At 37.9% G+C, this 19,612-nt stretch overlaps 1 protein-coding gene across 1 annotated transcript in view; it reads left to right on the top strand.

The window, feature by feature from the left end:
• The window catches only part of KMO (kynurenine 3-monooxygenase), a 76,638-nt gene extending 57,026 nt beyond the window's left edge, over positions 1-19,612 (top strand). Inside the window, exons 8-15 of the mRNA XM_004711764.2 lie at positions 6,554-6,625; positions 7,490-7,611; positions 11,326-11,473; positions 13,540-13,597; positions 16,177-16,259; positions 17,374-17,475; positions 17,562-17,621; positions 18,400-19,612. Coding sequence (XP_004711821.1) covers positions 6,554-6,625; positions 7,490-7,611; positions 11,326-11,473; positions 13,540-13,597; positions 16,177-16,259; positions 17,374-17,475; positions 17,562-17,621; positions 18,400-18,561 — 807 coding nt within the window. The 3' untranslated portion in view covers positions 18,562-19,612. The remainder of the gene's footprint in view (positions 1-6,553; positions 6,626-7,489; positions 7,612-11,325; positions 11,474-13,539; positions 13,598-16,176; positions 16,260-17,373; positions 17,476-17,561; positions 17,622-18,399) is intronic.

Genomic DNA, 19,612 nt, shown 5'->3' with positions numbered 1-19,612 from the left:
AACAACAACAACAACAACAAGCTAATGACAAAACCAAACCAAACAAAAAAGACAAGCTTGTAGTTAGTTCAAAGACTGTTTGTTTGCCTTTAGGAGTGTTTTCTGGTCGAGTCTGATGGGGTGCCAAGCCCTGGCCCCAAAGTCTATTTTTGGTGTTCCCTGGGGACTTCATTACTCTGTTTCTCTGCCCTTAGTGTTTTGCCTCGGTGTGGTGGGATTAGATTGGGTGCAATTCCCACACTGTGTCTCCAGTGTTGTCCCCTGTAGGGCTATGAGTCAATGAGGGATGTTGTGTCTCAAAGTGGAGCTGGCCATATGGTCTTGTCTGTGGATTGCCTGCTCTGAGCAGGAATATCATCGTCAAGGCTTGGTGGGCCAGGATGTGCTCCACTCTCTCTTCCTCCCCCTTCATTTGCTCCTGTGTGTAAAACTAACAGTATTTTTCTCATTTCCTAATTCCAATTCTTTAGCCATATGTAACCAAATAAAATATGTGGAATGAATATTCTTATTTTCTTCATAAGCAAATAGTTGTAGGAACTTAGAAAAAAGTACTAACAGAAGTAATAAAGATTTGGGTTCAGAATTTAGGATTAATATGCAATATTACTACCCTGTGTCTGCCAGCTTGTCATACTGTAATAGCTTGTGTGTTCTTATTATACTGGGTGCTATGTCACAGGTATTTCAGTTCACCCAAGGTGACTGAACAGGCTTCAGTGGAGCTTTGAGACTAAGCACAACTATGAAGAAGGAATAGGCTGTCCATTTTTGAGAAATTAGCCACTGGAAACCTCACAAATAGCACTGCGACATTTTCAGATATAGTGCCAGAAGATGAATCCCTCACATCAGAAGGTACTCAAAATAAAACTGTAGAAGAACTACCTTCTCAAAGTAGAGTTACCCATAATGATGTCGCTGAAGCAAAACTTTCAGGATGACTTCATTTGCTAAGAAGGTGCAACTAAAAATGAAAAAGAAACAGCTGCAAATATCTACTAAGAATTGGAACAGGAAATGTATGAAATTTAAATCTAGGAAAATTGAAAGTTCTCAAAATGAAATGAAACACATAAAAATCCATAGCCTAGGCATTAGTGAGCTGAAATGGACAGGTATTGGCCATTTTGAACCATACAATCAGATGGTTTACCCTGCTGGGAATGACAATTTCAAGAGGAATTGTTTTAGAAAGAGGCTGACAAAAAGAATATTTCAAGATATACCTTAAAATCCAATGCTGCCAGTGATAGGATAATAGCCATCCAGCTAATACAATTTTTATTCAGATTTACATACCAACCACTAGAATAAATTATAAAGAAATTGAAGAATTCTACTAATGGCTTCAGTCTGAAATTGATCAAACATGCCATCGATATGCATTTATAATTATTGCCTGCTGGAATGCAAAGCTTGGAAGCAAAGAGAAAGGAACGGTAGTTCGGAAAATACAACCAGGTAATAGAAATGAAACTGGATATAGGATAATATAATTTTGTGTGACCAACAACTTCTTCATTGCAAATACCCCTTTGAAGCAACATACGTGGTGCCTATTATGAACCTTGCCAAATGGAATGCTCAGGAATTTGCTTGACTGTATCTTCGTGAAGGGATAACAGAGAAGCTCAATATCAGCAATCAAAAGGAGATCAGGGGTGGACTGTAAACTAGACCATCAATTATGCATATATAAGTCCAGGTTGAAGTTGGATTAAAATTAATACAAGTCCACAAAAGTAAAAATGCAACCTTGAGTGTATCCCACCTGAATTTTGAGAACATTCAAGAATGTTTGCCATGCATTTCCTCTCACTGGACCTCCTAATCTGATCCCTTTCAAAGCAGTTAATAATGATAGTTGGACATGAAGACTGATTATCATGTGACCCATTAGGTCATTGAACTATTTCCCTATAGGGTCACTAAGGGTCAGCATCAACTCAATAGCAGTGACTTTGGTTTTGGTACTAGTTGGATACAGAAAGGTGTAACTCAAGCCTATGGCCCTTAGTCATCCTTCAAGTCTGGAAATGAACTCACTTTCATGGCTCATTTTACAACCAAACAATAGACAAGTCTATAGGGGATCAATAACAAAGTGAGATACACTCATCTTAGAATTATCACCCATCAGAGATTTAAAAAGCATCATTTGCCCAATAATGAACTGCAGAAGGAGAGAAGGACAAAGGAGACACAGGAAATGGCCTAAGAGATGTTACATCGTGGGGATTGCATTCAGTGATATGAAACATTTAAGTGTATAAATTGTTCAGTGAAAAACTAGTCTGCTTTATAATATTTCACCCAAATCACAATGAGAAGTTAAGGGTATAATAGCGAGGTTTCTCTAGAGAAACAAAACCAGAAGACATATGATTATATATATATGAAAGGATAGACTTACACAGCAAGAAGGCATATAATGCCTAATTTAGTCCGCACAGCAGTACAGAAGGTTCAGATCAACTAACTTTCATGGAACAGTTAATATACTGAAGGTCCTTCAACTCCTGTGGAATGTGGTCCAAGATGAAGGAAGCAGACAGCGGAGTCAGCCCTCAGGCACATCTGCCTTCAGGCAGAGTTGGTCTGCAGGCAGCAGACAGCATGGTGGGGCAACAATAGTCATAGCTTGGGAGCTTAGTGAAGTAGGCCCTAATGGGATCTCAACTTAAGTGATATACCGCATGGAACAGGAATCATAGCCTTGAGCTCAAGCGATGGACTCACTAGCAGCTCAGCAAAGCAGGTCTCAAAGGAGCCTCAATCTCTAGCTCCACAATTCATGGGTTGGCTCAGCCTACAGGTAGTGCAGCACATGGTTGTGGCAAAGAGCTAGCTGAAGCAGCAGCATGCTGGTCTGATCACCAGGGAGGAAGAGAAAAGGGATGTTAACCATGAAAAGTATTTATCTTGGTTGCCCTCCAATCAAGCTGTGACCTGATTAAACTCCGCCCACATGTTCCTGTGGTGGCCAACTTGGCACAATAAACCTAATTATCACAAAGGGGAAATCACCTTTACTAATTTTTTCAGTGCTTATTTTACTGTTTTCAAGTGGGCCCTATTCTCACAGTCGAGGATCTGATAATCCTGGATTATAGCATAGTAGGGTTCCTTTGAAGGAAAAATTCAGTAGCAGAATTCTCACCTTCCATAAAAAAGACTCAGGTTCAATTTCTGGACAGTGCACCTCATGCACAGAATTTTGTTCTGTTGTGCATGGATTTGTTATTGTTGCACATTGCAATAGAGTTCTGGGGGAAAAGTATCCCAGGCTTCAGTGGTCTCATGCCTGCTAAGATATTTTAGACATCCAATTTTTTAAAGACTCATAAATGATAAACATTAGGTTTTTAAATACATTTAAAGCAATGCGTTTTGACATGGTAACATGACTCAGGCAATGGGAACATTTTGACACATTCATGAAACAATCCTATGAACATTTCTCTTTGGGATTTTTTCCATTTCTTCTCTCTACCTTTCCTCTACTTCCTCCATCTCATCACTTCCTCTTTCCTTCATTTTAATATAATATATTTAGCAGGTGCTTCTAATTCCACCTCTGATGTTTGGAATGAGAGTGAGAGATTGGATACGTGACAGGCTTTGAGGGAGTGGTAGGTGCTGTTGAGTGGGAGGGGCTCATCTTAAGGCTGCTTTTGCATAGGAAGCAACTCATTTTGCTTAGGTTTTATGCTTGTAGGCTCTTCAGGTGGGGGATTCGTAGAGATGATGCCAAGCCTGGCCTTCAAATGCTGTTTACAGCGTGATCCAGTACACAAAAGTTGACAATTTAGAAGTTTGTTGCCTGGATCATGAAATATGTGTGTCACAATGTTCTTGACATTTTACCTGCTATGTCAAAATGATATAAAAACTACCATTTACGATGATAAGAGGAGCCCTGGTAGTGTGGTTATGAGGTGGGCTGCTAACCCCAATGTCAGCACTGGAAGCCACTAGATGAAAGAAAGATGAGGCTTTCTATCCTGTAATGAGTTAGTCTTAGAAACGCACAAGGGCAGTTCTACCATATCCTGTAGGGTTGCTATGGGTCAGAATTGACTTGATGGTGGTGAGGTTGTTGTTTTTAAATGACAATGAGAAAGACAGTAGGTATACATTATTTTCCAAACTCTCTCTCTCTCTCTCTTTTTAAAAGCAGCTTCATCATTTACTATTGCAGCAAATGAGAAGCAAAATTGATTTAATCTCCCTTGCTTAACTTTTGGATTTTAAAATGATTGTAGAAGTGGTCATAAGATAACAAGAGAAAAAGCAAGAATACTCACCTTGTCCAAGCTGATCTCATCACTACCCAACTAAAACGTCTTTTCATGCTTCCTCCACTTTGCTTATGAAGTTTCCCTACACCCAGGACCTACTATCCTACTGTTCTTACTTCATCTGTGGAAATCCTTTGCATCAGCCACTCCAGCCTCACTAAATCCTCACCTCTCAGTTGTGATTTTGCCATCTTCTAGTGGGGGTCTTCTCATATGTACACACCAGGACTGTGTGACAGCATAGTAACATCGTTGGGGTCAAAGAGCTGTTCACTAATTTCTCTGTCTACGTGCTAGGTTTTCTTTGGAGTTCAGTGTATAAAACAAGCCTCGAAGGAATAGTCCCTTCCTAAGACACAAAAAAAGACAATGCTTTGTGAAAATATTCTTAATGTATAAGATTTACACATGGCAGGTGTTCTTTAAGATACATAAACTTGAAATCGTTTCAAATGGATTGCACTTTCTCAGACATATAATACCTCTGAAATTTTTAGAAGAATGAGGTTTTAGGTTAATTGATCTGCCAAGTAATCAAAACTTACTCAGGCTCTTACTGCATTAAAGAGAATTCACTAGAAAAGACTCCAACCAAATTATTTATTTTTAGAATATATGACCTTTTATTCTACCATGTCTTTTTAAAATTAATACTTTTATTGGGGGTTCTTACAGCTCTTATCACAATCCATATACTTTATCCATTGTGCCAAGCACATTCCTACATATGTTGCCATCATCATTTTCAAAACATTTTCTTTCTACTTGAGCCTTTGGTATCAGCTCATCCCCCCACCCCTTCCCCACCCCTTCCCTCATGAACTCTTGATAATTTATAATTTTTTTCATGTCTTACACCAAACACGGTCTCCCTTCACCCACTTTTCTGTTGTTTGTCCCCTTGGGAGGGGGTTATATGTCGATCATTGTAATCGGTTCCCCCTTTCTCCCCTCACCTTCCCCTAATGCTCCTGGTATCAATACTCTCATTATTGGTCCTGAGGTGTTTATCTGTCCTGGATTCCCTGTGTTTCGAGCTCTTATCTATACCAGTGTACATCCTCTGGTCTAGCTGGATTTGTAATGTAGAATTGAGGTATGATTGTGTGTGTGTGTGTGTGTGTGTGTGTGGCGGGAGCATTAAAGAACTAGAGGAAAGTTGTGTGTTTCATTGGTGCTATACTGCACCCTGTCTGGCTCATCTTTTCCTTGCTACCCTTCTGTAAGGGGATGTTCAATTGTCTACACATGGGCTTTGGGTCCCCACTCTGCCCTCCCCTCATTTACATTGTTATGACTTTTTGAAAAACAATGATTTAATAAGATGTTTGTTTGTGAAATGTCTGCTTGGCTCATGAAATTTACGCTAAATATTTTCTTGTCAGATATAAGTTTCTAAGTAAAGTAAAATGTAAAATAAAATTACATACACACTCATACATGGATATGAAGGACCTTCAAAAATATTGTGGAAAATGAAATTAATGATTATGGAAATTCTCAAAGAACTTTTTGAAGCATCCTTGTATATATGCATGTACAAGTGTGTGTGTGTGTGTGTGTGTGTGTGTGTGTGTGTGTAGAAATGGCTAATTTTTTAAAAGTAAATTTCCAGGTCTTTCTTACAAGCTGCTTATAGGTGGACTCAAACTGCCACCCTTTTTGTTCATAGCCAAGTGTTTTAACCAGTTGTATCACCCGGGAATGTAAAAGAAAGAAAAATCACCTTATAGCATATTCTCATATACTTGAATCTTTAATTACACCTGACACTGAAAACTACTAAGGTGTCCTGTATTTATAGAACACTAAGTACTTTCTAAGGCAACATCTACTGTAGCAATCTCACTGCCCTCGAGTCTATTCTCGTCATGACCCCTTGACGAAAGTGAACTGCCCCTGCGAGTTTCCAAGGTCATTAAGCCCTCAGAGTGCCACTTGGATTCCAACTGCTGCCCCTAGTGGTTAGTAGCCCAACTCACATCCTACTATTAAGCCCTCAGAGTGCCACTTGGATTCCAACTGCTGCCCCTAGTGGTTAGTAGCCCAACTCACATCCTACTACACCCCTAAGGCAGGACTTTAGTAATAGATGTACCTATCCCATACATATGATACTAATTTAAAGTGCCAAGGAATCAATTCTAGCAAAAACAGAGTCAATCTTATAGATATGCTATGTTAATCTGTTAATAAATTATACATTTAAGTTCTATTTTTATGTACATATCCTTTTTTCCCCTCTGTAGCATGCCATGGAACCCAATTATCTGCATATTTGGCCGAGAAATACCTTTATGATGATTGCACTTCCCAACATGGTAGTATGGCATTTGTTATCAACTATAATTCTGCCTCCATGTCAATTGTTTTCACATGTAGTATAGTTTACTCTTGTAGTTTGCTCAATTATTTACTCTTGCAGCGTTACACTAATAAATCTCTTTTAAAAATGATACATTAGGTGGGGATTCTTTATTTTTTAATTGACTGGAAATTTGGGATTACTGAGAAAAATGGGAGGAATTCTAATTATTTTCTTTGGAGAAAGATTTAACACACATAAATTAATAAAGAGAATTTTGTGTGGTGTTGCCTCACTCTGTCATCACCACTGAAAGAGTGTAGAAAGGAATGGCCACAGATATAACCAAAATTGTTTTGGTTATGTATTTAGAAGTACTTTTTGCCTTAAAGGTCTTTGGGACATGAGAATATACATGATCCAAAACAGAGTATGGCTGCTCTTTCATGAGACACTACGGGTTTTGTTATTATATATTTTTCTCTGATTGGTCTTTAAACATTTTTTTTAATCCTGCTAAGTGTTTTCCTGAAGCTTAGTGTCTATGAATACTGCTTTAATAGGAAACAGTGAAAAGAAAGGAGGAGAAATGAAATCAACCGACTCATTAGTGATCCATGAAATATCATTTTTATGTAGTCCATAAATAATTATCCGATAGTTCAGGAATTTTCTTAATTGTCAGGGAATAGCTTTGGGATCTTCAGGGAGCTGTTGGCTGTAAGAGGAGGGAAGACAGTGAGGGTACCTGTCCCATCTGGACAATCCTTTCAGGTGCATTTGGTTAAGCAGCACTGTTACTTAGGGGTTGACCTTCAGTGTTTGCATCACTCTCAGCCTCCACCCACTTTCTCTCACATAGTTTTGTTTCTCTTCACAGAACAAATCGTTCACGTGTACTTTGTTCATGCCATTTGAGGAGTTTGAAAAACTCCTAACCGGTAGTGATGTGCTGGACTTCTTCAAAACTTACTTTCCAGATTCCATCCCTCTAATTGGAGAGTAAGTGGCAAGATATGCGGCTGTGCCTTTGACTCCAAGTGGTTTGAGCTCATCAAAATCCAACTGAAGGCTATACAATTTATTTGCTTGTATTAAATGTGGCCAATCATGTGCAGACCTGAAATTAAAGGCTATATTGGAGCAAAAATATGACAGGATTTTATACCATCGCTGGAATTCTGAATAGCTCCAAGGTCATGGCCAACTTCTTGGGGAGAAACAAACTATCCTTACGTCTCCTGTACAGGATCCTCAGCTCTCTGAGCTCAGCGCGCCACAGTCTGACTGTGCTTCCTTCTATCGAAAATTAAATTTGTGGCAAAATGGAGACATTCAGAAGCTTCAGGTCTCAATTTCACCACTAGCTGTAGAAGCTTTTGTAAATCTCTGGTTTCTTACTTGATCAATAAAAGTAAATACTAGTGCCTTAGTGAGCCATGTGATTGGAGGCTAACTGCAAGGTAAGCCACTCAAAAACACCAGCTGTTCTGCGTGAGAAAGATGAGGCTGTCTGCTCCTATGAAAATATATCGGTTTGGAAACCCACAGGGTGAATTCTACTTATAATATCACTATGGCTGACTCCATGGCAGTGAGACCTCAAAGGGTGGAGTCCCTAAGTTTTGGAGACAGTTAACATGCTCAGCTGATCATTGAAAGAGCTCAGAAAAAGGGCTTGGAAGTTTATTTCTTTAAAAAAAAAATCAACCAATGAAAACCCTGTGGAGCACAGTTCTTCATTGGACACACTGAGATTTTTTGAATTGGAGGCATCTCCATGAAAACTGGAAACTTCAAAAGAATAGTATGAGGACTACATGAGATCATGCAAAAGAATCACTTTGCGTAAGACTTGACCCACCCAAATCCAAACTTAGAGCTATTGAGTTGATTCCAACAGCTGAATGTGTTACCCATTTGTACCACCTAGGGACTACTGCACATAGTAGGTCCTGTTTTAGACTGATACTCAACTACTCATTGCAACAACATTTTATTGAAAGAATGTTGAATCATTTTGAAATAGGGAGACATTACAGGGCACGCAAATTACAGAGAGGCTATTAGTTTTTCAAAGTAAACAAAGGTTAAAAGAACCCACATGTACTTGGGGGTACTTAGAGGAGGAGATCTAGTTATATGACAAATGTTATAAAGAGTCTGCTGTATTATCTTCAACATTGTCAATGAACTTAGCTAATGCATTCTGAAGTTAATACATTTCAAGAATTTTTAAAAATCATTTTATTGGGGGCTCTTACAATTCATGTTACAAACCATACATCAATTGTATCCGACATATTAGTACATATATTCCATAGTTCTTTTCTAGACATTTACTTTCCATTGAGCCCTTGGGATCAGCTCCTCTTTTTTTACCTCCCTCCTCCCCGCCCCCCATCCCTGGTGGCCTCTTGATAGATTGTAGATGGTTAATTATTTTCAACTCTCACACCAACCCGCTGTCTCCCTTCCCCTCTGGTTTCTGTTATCCTTACCCCTCCCTGACGGGGAGTGTATGGTTATGTGCCATTCATTGTGATTGGTGCCCCCCTCCCTCCCCACCTCCCCACCTTCCCCCTACTCTTTTGGTACCTCTGTTCCCATTCCTGTTCCTGGGTTCCATGTGTTGTGAGTTTTATTTCTTGCCTATACCTATGTACATGCTCTCGTAGTCTAGATTGGGAGGTGGCACTGGGGTGGTGAGGGCGGGGGATGGGGAGGCCTCCAGGGGACATAGGTATATGCGTGACCCATTAGTGCTCTCCTGCACCCTGATTGACTCACCCACTCCCTGTGACCCCTCTGTAGGGAGGGGTAAGAACAACAGAAACCAGAGGGGAAGGGAGACAGTGGTTTGGTGTGAGAGTTGAAAATAATTAACCATCTGCAATCTATCAAGGGGCCACGAGGGGTGGGAGGCGGGGAGGAGGGAGGTAAAAAAAGAGGAGCTGATCCCAAGGGCTCAATGGAAAGTAAATGTCTCGAAAAGAACTATGGAATATATGTACGAATATGTCGGATACAATTGATGTATGGTTTGTAACATGAATTGTTACATAAAGTGTAGCTCCATTGTCCACAGATGGGCTTTGGGTCTCTCCTCCAACCCCCCTCCATTCTCACCAATGCATTTTTGTTTGTTTGCTTACTATTTGTTGTGAATCTCCTGATGCCCATTGCCCAGTCTCGATGACACCTCACCATCGCACTGGCTGGTGTGCTTCTTCCATGTGGGCTTGTTGCTTCATTGTTCGATGGCCGCTTGTTTAACTTCAAGCCTTTAAGACCCCAGACTCAAGAATTGTTTAACAATCTATTTTGTCAGGGCCTAATTTCCTGTTACAGTTTCTGTCTGTTTCTTGTCCCAACAACTCAGTCACTACTGTAGTTACAAATTTACAAAAGGCGAATAATGGACTATGCTAGTTGGTGAAAGTATAGGAGATACAATATGAATGAAAACTGGATGTATACCTAATTTAGCCACAAAGTTCTTTACAGACATTAACTTTATTTAAAATAACCAGTCCTATCTCCTGTGCTCCTGATGACCACGATGCTTTCTCTAGGACCACTTGTCCAAACATTCTTAAGAGAAGCCAAGTAATTCTTGGCTCAGGTTAGAAATTTTTATCTTTGCCTTTTTTTTTTTTTTTGGCATTTCAAGCAGCAAAAGTTTGACAAAAAGATTTCTTTCGAAAACTGTAAGTGAAAAATTTTAATTGAAAATGGAGTATGGATTTAGGTCTAAAGTCATTCAATTCAGATATGGCAATACATCGACTTTTTTAAGGCTTACTACTCTACTGACTTACAGCTACTCTATAGAACATGGTAGAAATGCCCCTGTGGGTTTCTTCGACTGCAACTGTTTACAGGGGTAGTTAGCCTCATCTTTTCCCCCCCACAGAGCAATTGGTGGTTTTGAAATGCTTATCTTGAGATTAGCAGCGCAAGTTGTAGCCACTACACCATCAGGACACAGTTCCTGGGAAATCATACGTTTTTGAAAGTCACTGTCAGGAAGGTTATTCTGACTCATAGAAACCCTACATAGGACAGAGCAGAATTGCCACTTAGGGTTTCCAGGACTATACATTTTTTATAAGAGCAGACAACTTCATCTTTCTCCTATGAAGAGGCCCATGGTTTGAATTAACCTTGCAATTAGCAATCCGCTACTTATCCCACAGCACCACCTAGGCAATAAGCAGCTAGCGGCAGAGCCCTTAAATCATTACACCACCAGGACCTCTCACAAATCCTGTAGATGCTTGACAAACATCCAGCTTGATTAGAATGATCAGTTTTCAAATACATATGGACGCACATTAATTTTAATTTGGGTTTACCGTTACAAATAATTAATAGCATCTCTATTTTCTTATCAAATCCTCACATCCAAATGCAGTTGGAAATTGCACATACCATGTCCATGATCAAATTTTCATGAAACAGAGCACACAAATTTTAAAGTTACTCAAATTCAATCAAGTTTGTTCTTTAAGATGTGATTTAAAGCGCGGCATACTGAGAAGGTAATTAGAACAATGTGATTGTAGACCTGGAAGAAATCTCAGTCTCCGCCTTTCCGGTTTTCTTCCTGGCATACTTTTGAAACACACACCTGTGATAATCAATAATCCTGTAAGAACCAAGTATTCGCCACCCATTTTCATATCTTTACCTTCTACTGTTTTCTTCTGAAAGGAATGCCTTGATGCGAGATTTTTTCCTGTTGCCCGCACAGCCCATGATCTCCATAAAGTGTTCATCTTTTCACTTAAAATCTTGCTGTGTGTTGATGGGAGATGCTGCTCATGCTATAGTGCCCTTTTTTGGACAAGGAATGAATGCGGTGAGCTCTTTGCCTCTAGAACGAATTCCTTGACATGAATGTCTCTGGGTCAACTCAAATGTCTTTGATCAGACAGGTCGGAAGCTATCCATATATAATGCATGAGAAGCCAATCAATAATATACCAAATGTATAAAGCAGATTGATCATAGATTTGCATTATTTGACCTAGTAATTCAGTGTAGGAAAAATAAGTATAATATAGCATTGTGCTCCATAAACAACATATACTTGAAATTTGGAGATTGGCTGTCAACAATCACAGACTTAATTTTTTAGATACATGTCCTTCTAGAGAGAATACACAGTATATAACGTTATCCCCAAAGAAAAAAAAAGGACTTCAAATATCTGTACCCCCATCTTTTTCTTTTAAAAGGAAAGAAATATATAATTAACAGGACTAAGTAAAACTACAAAATATGATGGTGCTTCAAAAGTTTATAGAAAATTCAATTTTTCCAAGAGCTGCTTTAAAAAGTTATGTTGACACATAAGCTACAATCATAAAATTCAGTAGTTCAATCATATCAAGAAGGGTTGTGCAATCAACATCACAACCAATTTTAAATGATCTTCTTTCTTGTACTCATTGCTATTTGCTCCCCATTTTCCCCCAACATCCCCTGCCATACCCTCAAGAAACCATTCATTACAGAGATTACAATTCAAATCTACAACTGATCGTGTAACAGCCTGCTTCAGAAAATATACCATGGGCATTAATGACCTGCACATCACAAATATAAAGTGCTGTTAGTCGAACCAATTTTATTTCCTGCAAAACAGTATTAAAATTGTTTTATTTAATAAAAACTAAAGAATACACTAAATACAGTGGGTAAGCAGTCAAGCTTCTCCTGATTTACTAAACTGTCCAGGATTTACTAAACCGCCCCAGAATTTACAGGAATATATTCTTGTACAAGTTGCTTATCTTTACCTCCCTATTTTCAGAACTGGGATTTTAACAGTACCTACCTTACTGAGATTCTGAGAAGCTAAGGATGCACCTGAAGTAAATTAAAAAGAGTTATTTCAGCCCTACATTTCTTGTTCTCTAAAGTCCTATAACATTGTCTACATTATTTATTTTACAAGCAAAATCACTATTTGCTTCAGATGTAGATTTGAATTGTAATCTCTGTAATTTATGTGACGTGTTATTTATTTTTCACCTTTGTTTACTTTTAGGTTTGTAGGTGCCATAAGATAGGGCTCACCGCTAACCTACAATTGGTAGTTTGAACACACCGTGCAAGATAGGTCTGCTTATGTTCACAATCACAGCCAAGAAAATCGTGGGGAGCAGTTCTACTCTGATCCACATGGTGTCACTGTGTGTTAGAATCAACTAAATAGCCACTAAAAACAGTGCAAGACATGAAAAAATAATAATTAGTAAATTATCAAAGGTTCATGAGGGAGGGAGGGAGGGAAGGGAAGGGTGGGGGGAAATGAGGAGCTGATACCTAGGGCTCAAGTAGAAAGAAAATACTTTGAAAACGATGATGGCAACATATGTACAAGTGTACTTGAGACAAATGATGTATGTATGGGCTGAGATAAGATTTGCTTGAGCCCCCAATAAAATTATTAAAAAAAACAATCAAACTTCTTTCTATATTGGCTGTAAATTTTTAATTTGAATTTTTAGAAAGTAGGACATTTGATATTCTTATTTCATGGTGCATCTAGCATGAATGCCAATAAAATTTAAGACGTCTTAGTAATAGACATTTGATTTATTCCTGGTTTAATGTAAGTGTTCTATAATTAAATTACTCAATGTTTTGAAGAAGCAAGAAAAACTAAAAATGCAACAGTAATTTAATTTTTTTCATTTAAAATTATTATAATCAACATATATATGAACTCTATAAAAATAAAATCATCAATTATGTAGTTGGTAGTCTTTTATAATGATCATCCAATACCAAGTGTGATAACTAAGCTGTTGTGTTTCGAATAAAAATCTTATGTGTTATATTCACTAATGTAGGGTTTGTTTTAAATTAAGTTTTTTTAGTGGCTAGTTTAATTTTTACCATTGTTTCTTGTTTCAGGGCTTTGAGGACTGCCTTGTATTTGATGAGCTAATGGATAAATTCAATAATGACCTTAGTAAGTAAAACTTCTCAATTGGAGGTGAACTGGCACTAATGTTTAATTGGAGACCTATTTATGATCCCCAGTGGTTACAACCCTATGATGCATATTCACTATTCAGATTTAGAGTCTATGCCACTGTTGTTACTCTTATCAGGCAACTAGCACCCCTGCTGGCAGATATATGTACCTTCCTCTCCCCGCACCTTTTTTTGCTCATCCAACCTTAGTCGCTCCCTCTATCCTGTACCTCCTACAGCGTGTCTCAGCTCTAATGAGCTCCAGCTCTTTTTCGCCCTTTCTCTATCAAAACTTACATCTGTGGAATGATATGACATCTTCACTTCCAATTAATATTACATTTTTAAGAGAATTAAATTATTTTATTGGGGGCTTGTACAACTCTTATCAGAATCCACACTGACATCCATCGTGTCAAGCACTTTTGTACATTTGTTTCCCTCATCATTCTCAAAACATTTGCTTTCTACTTGAGCCCTTGGTATCAGTTCCTAATTTTTCCCTTCCCTCCCTACTACCCCCTCCCCATGAACCCTTGATAATTTATAAATTATTGTTATTTTTCATATTGTGCACCATCCGACATCTCCCTTCACCCACTTTTCTGTTGTCCGTCCCCCAGGGAGGAGCTTATATGTAGATCCTTATAATCTGTTCCCCCTTTTTCCCCCTTTCTCCCTCACCTTCCCTCCACCTTCCCGGTATTGCCACTTTCACCACTGGTCCTGAGGGTTCATTTGTCCTGGATTTCCTGTGTTTCCAGTTCCTATCTGTACCAGTGTACATCCTCTGGTCTAGCCAGATTTGTAAGGTAGAATTGGGATCTTGCTAGTGGGGAGAAGAAGCATTTAAGAACTAGAGGAAAATTGTATGTTTCATCATTGTTACACTGCACCCTGACTGGCTCGGCTCCTCCCTGCGACCCTTGTGCAAGGGGATGTCCAATTGCCCACAGATAGGCCCTGGGTCCCCACTCGCACTCCCTCTCATTCAAAATGTCATGAGTTTTTTGGTCTTTGTTGCATGATACCTGATCTCTTTGATGCCTTGTGATCTCACAGGCTGGTATGCTTCTTCCATGTGGGCTTTGTTATTTCTCAGTTAGATGGCCGCTTGTTTATCTTCACACAAGCCTGTCCTTACACGATCGCAGAAGACAAAGCAGGTGCATAAGCAAATGTGGTGAAGAAAGCTGATGGTGCCCGGCTATCAAAGATATGGAGGCTGGGGTCCTATAGGCTTGAAAATAATACATTTAAAAAATGAAAATAAAAATACAGTTTCAGAAACACACAAGGGTAGTTCCACCCTGTCCTACAGAGTTTCTATGAGTCAGAATCAACTCTATAGCAGTGAGTTTGTTTTGTTTGTTTAAGCTGTAAAATAATAAATTTCTGTTTTGTTACATTAAAAAATCCCTTACATCTGATATTTCCTTTACCTTTTGATTAAAATTGATGAAGCCAAAATGTTAATAATATAAATAGTGAAGTTATAAGATTTTGTCTGGAATTAAATATACACATAAGATTCCTACATTAATATTATATGCATACTATCTATATATTTTATGAATACACATCTATATACAATATACATAATTTCATATATAATATTATGCTAGTCTGAGTAGCCTAGAGAAACAAATCCAGGGAGACTCAAATGTGTACAAGAAAGAGGTTTATATACAAGAGCAATCAATATTGAGAAAGCATCCCAGCCCAGTCCAGATGAAGTCCATAAGTCCCATATTAGCCCATATGTCTGACACCAATCTATAAAGTCCTCTTCAGACTCACAAAACACATGCAATGATGCTGAATGCAGGAAGATCACAGGCCAGTGGGCGGGAAGTCTTTTGGATCCAGTGGTGTTGTAAGAATCTCAGCACTGGCAGGAGTCTTCACGTGGCTTCTCCAGTTCCAGAGGTCTGGCTCCATCAGCCACTCTCTGTGTGTCTTGTCAGGGGGTGAGCATGTCCTGCCTCCAGTGAGCTATTTACCTCCTTAGTGCCTCCAAATGAGGTCATCAAGCTACTAACTGATTGACAGGCTAGGCTCCACCCTTTCACTCTGAATCCTCAAATTGACACCAGATTATGTAACTACCACAAATATCAATACATAATATGTGTATTGTACAAATTATGTATTGTACTTACAGTAAACATATACATAGTTGTACTTATATTAAACATATACATAGTGTGTACATATTTACGGTATTGCTGATGATCAATTAGTGTTAATTCATCTAAAATAAATAACAGACTTACAAATATCAATTCATATATAAATAAATATATACTGTAAGTATAAATGAAATATAAAGATAAATTTATATATAAATAAAAAATAATGAGCTATATTATTTTACTGTATTATTTACATAGTGTTCTATGTAAACTGCACTGATTCATAAGTTATTGGTCATGTAGCATGTTTATCCATAGTTACCAAAGTTTAGAGAGAACATTAGGAGAGAATATGCCATTTGATCTGAACTGAGTAAAATCTAGTGTTTTTTAATAGACTATTTCGGAAAAGAATACATATTATTAACTTGGTCTCTAGGTGTCTGTCTTCCTGAATTCTCACGATTTCGAATTCCTGATGACCATGCAGTTTCAGACTTATCTATGTACAATTACATAGAGGTGAGTAGAGGTGCATTCACACTCTAACAAATGTTCTTTTAGCTTTTCTTTATCTTATCTGCTTCTATGCATGCTACATAAGAGTGAGCCAAGAATGCACATGCATACCCAGGCATGAACAGATTATGAATATATGGCCAGTGGCAATGACTTATACACATATCTGCATTTACATTTCAGAGACATGGAGATGACAGGAGAGACCGTAGATGACAAAGCAGCTTTGCTTTCAATCTTTAATAATTTACAGGCTTAAATGTTAAACCTTTAGTAAAGTTAGTAATACACAAAAAATATATAACTGAAATGTGTTGATATATCTGAAAAATCTAAAAAATATGTTAACTGACTTTTCTACTCTTAATATTATAAGCTGTATACTCAAAGTAGCAATAAATACCCCTTAGATACTGGGGGTGGTGTGAGGAGATCCAAGATTTTCAAGGTGAAACATATTTATTTTTTGAAAACAAGTGCAGTTTGTGTCAGGAACATAAAAGCATCACAAAAGGTGTTTGTATTTACAGTTTTTAAGTAATTGAGTAAAAAAATTTACAAGGTAAATTTAAGGAAGAGAGTAGCTAAATCGTTTCCATCTCTTCTGAAGACCCAAACTTCAGGTTTCAACTAAATAATATTCTATGTACTGAAGAAAGTTCTATGACACAATGAAAACCAACATTGCTGCATCCTGGTTGTGTGCAATCCTTATCCTGAATATGAAGTGAGTCAAGACAAGCATAGCTGTAAGCAGATGCCTTGCTGTCAGGAATAATATTCCAAACTAAAGAGGAACCAACCGAAGGTTCTGAGTTCTTTGAGCTCACACATTATCTGAAGATCTGGTTGAACATACTTTTTGCCGAAAGAATTTTCATATTGTCTCCTCAGCAAAATCACCTTTCCAACAGTTTGTGTGCAGGTGTACATTTTCAAGATGATTATCTCTACCATTGACATTTATGAAAAGAGACTGGGAATGACTGCTATGGAAATACGGATTTATTCAACTAATTTACATTATGCTGTGGCGACTAGAAATGAAGACTAATATATTGTTCAAGGGGGAAAAGGGAATTTTAAGGTATTCTGTAAGACTCTTACATTATTACAGATGCGAGCACATGTCAACTCAAGGTGGTTCATCTTCCAAAAGAACATAGAAAGATGTCTACATGCTCTAATGCCGTCTACCTTTATCCCTCTCTATACAATGGTAAGACCCGATTTTAAGAATTTTCTCCACTTTAATCCTCCATGTAAACATTGTAAATAAAAAGACCTCTTTAAACTTATTTGCAGGTTACCTTTTCCAGAATAAGATACCGTGAAGCATTGCTGAGGTGGCGTTGGCAAAAAAAGGTTGAAACCGATTATAAATTTTGGTCTGATGTATTGGTTGTTATAAATATTATGTTGATTTTAGGCAGATGCAGAAATTATGGGACACCTACTAAATGTTTGCCTTCTAAGTAAAAAACAGTTAAGGTACACAGGAGAAGGGTCTCAGAATGAACAAAGTTAAGAAGATATAAAGAAAGGGTGGGGGAGAGCTTGTGAGACAAGGAATTTGACAAAGAAATGGATGCTAATATTTCTAAATGTTTTACTTTATACTTTGTCGCAGCGGTCACGGAGCTCACCACATTGCCAGGAACACTTTGCACCGTGTCTGAGCAGTGGCTGAATTGTTTGCAGCTTCGACACCGTGCTCTTTGGAGACAGAGCGTTACAACTCTGTCTATCCTGATTTTATTATTTATTTATTTATTGTTTTTAAATGACTGCAAGGAGAGCTAACTGCTAAGGATTCCTTATACAGATAACCAATATGTTCTTGTTAGAAAAGGAGAAGAGCTTCAAGTCTATCCTGAGTTTATTTTTTATTTATTTTTTTATTGTTTTTAAATGACTGCAAGGAAAGCTAACTGCTAAGGATTCCTTATACAGATAACCAATTTGTTCTTGTTAGAAAAGGACAAGAACTTCAAGTTCATCCTTAGAGGTCATGGAAGGAAATGTCTGCTCTGGGTTAAAACCAGAGAGATAATGATATAATCTGTAGTGATTCAAGAGTTAAGTATATGTCGAGATTTGAATCTCTCAGTGACTGAAACATGAGTTCTTGCTGTCTTCACAGGTAATAAACAAAGGTCTCTTTTTCTTTGGCACCCTGATGGCCGTCAGTAGTACCTACCTGCTGGTACGCAACATGCCCTCTCGAACTATGGAGTGCTTAAGAAGACCGTGGAACTGGATAGATTACTTCCAGAATATAGGACATGGCTCAGTACAATTTTAGAGATTCCTCTGTAACCACAATTAAGAATTTAAAATGTGTTTCCAACATATTTAATTCGCTAATGAAAAATTAATGTAGAGATTAATTAATTTGAGATTGCAATTTAATCCAATTTAGACTGTGTGCTAACTGCAATTGTGGGGGAGGGGGGAGACTATTACTTTTTAAGGGACACAGCACACAGCTTCACTGCAATATTACCCTCAGATTAGTTTAAATATAGATATTGAGGTCTCTTTCACTGCTGAATAAAGGAGGACTCAGAGGTCTCAGGGAAGACACCAATCGGGCCTTTTTCTCTAAAGAACATAGTAAACGCAGAATATGATTGACTTGACACCTGAAATTAAGCACCCTACCCTGCCTAACGTGCTAATTGCTCTTTCCATCATCTGGATGGAATTTATTTAACCGCAGTGCTCAAATGCATTTGAAAAAAATCTGAAGTGCAAATGGAAACTTCTCTTTTTGATGGTGGGGGGGATTCAGAGAACTACAAGAGAGATCTATTTCATCTCCCACTTTTCAGACTCCAGTACTACCTTTGAAGATAAGAGAAAGCTGCTAATGCCATAGGAAATGAAGCCTAAGAAAGGAATGTATTCATAAACAGAGTTGAAATAGGACAGACAGCGTTCTTGGAAATAGAAAGTCGTATTTTATTGCATTTCAGACCCTCAGCAATTTATTAATTTGTTTTCCCATTACATACTCCAGCAGAAGTAATCAACTTGATTATTAAAAGTAAATTTATTTTAAAAGTGTATTCTTTAGTTCTTCCTTCAATAGGCTGACCTAGTCGATTAGGACCCCTTCAACAATGATTATTCCTGAAGAGGCACTACTAGTAAGACCGTAATGTAAGACATAACAACCAGGCAAGACTTTTTTTTAAGGTTGTATTACTTTAATGTATTGCCAAAGAATATGTTCCATTTATCAATGCTAAGTCCAAACACTGAGCCTTGGAAAATGGTCTCTATATTAACATTGACCATTAGTTATCCAGTGGATTGGTTGATAAACAATAAAGATTGTCATTTAGAAAATA

This window comes from Echinops telfairi, unplaced genomic scaffold, assembly GCF_000313985.2.
Source record: "Echinops telfairi isolate 266 unplaced genomic scaffold, ASM31398v2 ScPeMD7_655;HRSCAF=1070, whole genome shotgun sequence".
Lineage (NCBI taxonomy): Eukaryota > Metazoa > Chordata > Mammalia > Afrosoricida > Tenrecidae > Echinops > Echinops telfairi.
The sequence above is the reverse complement of the archived record's forward strand: the minus strand, read 5'-3'. Positions and strand labels throughout refer to the sequence as shown.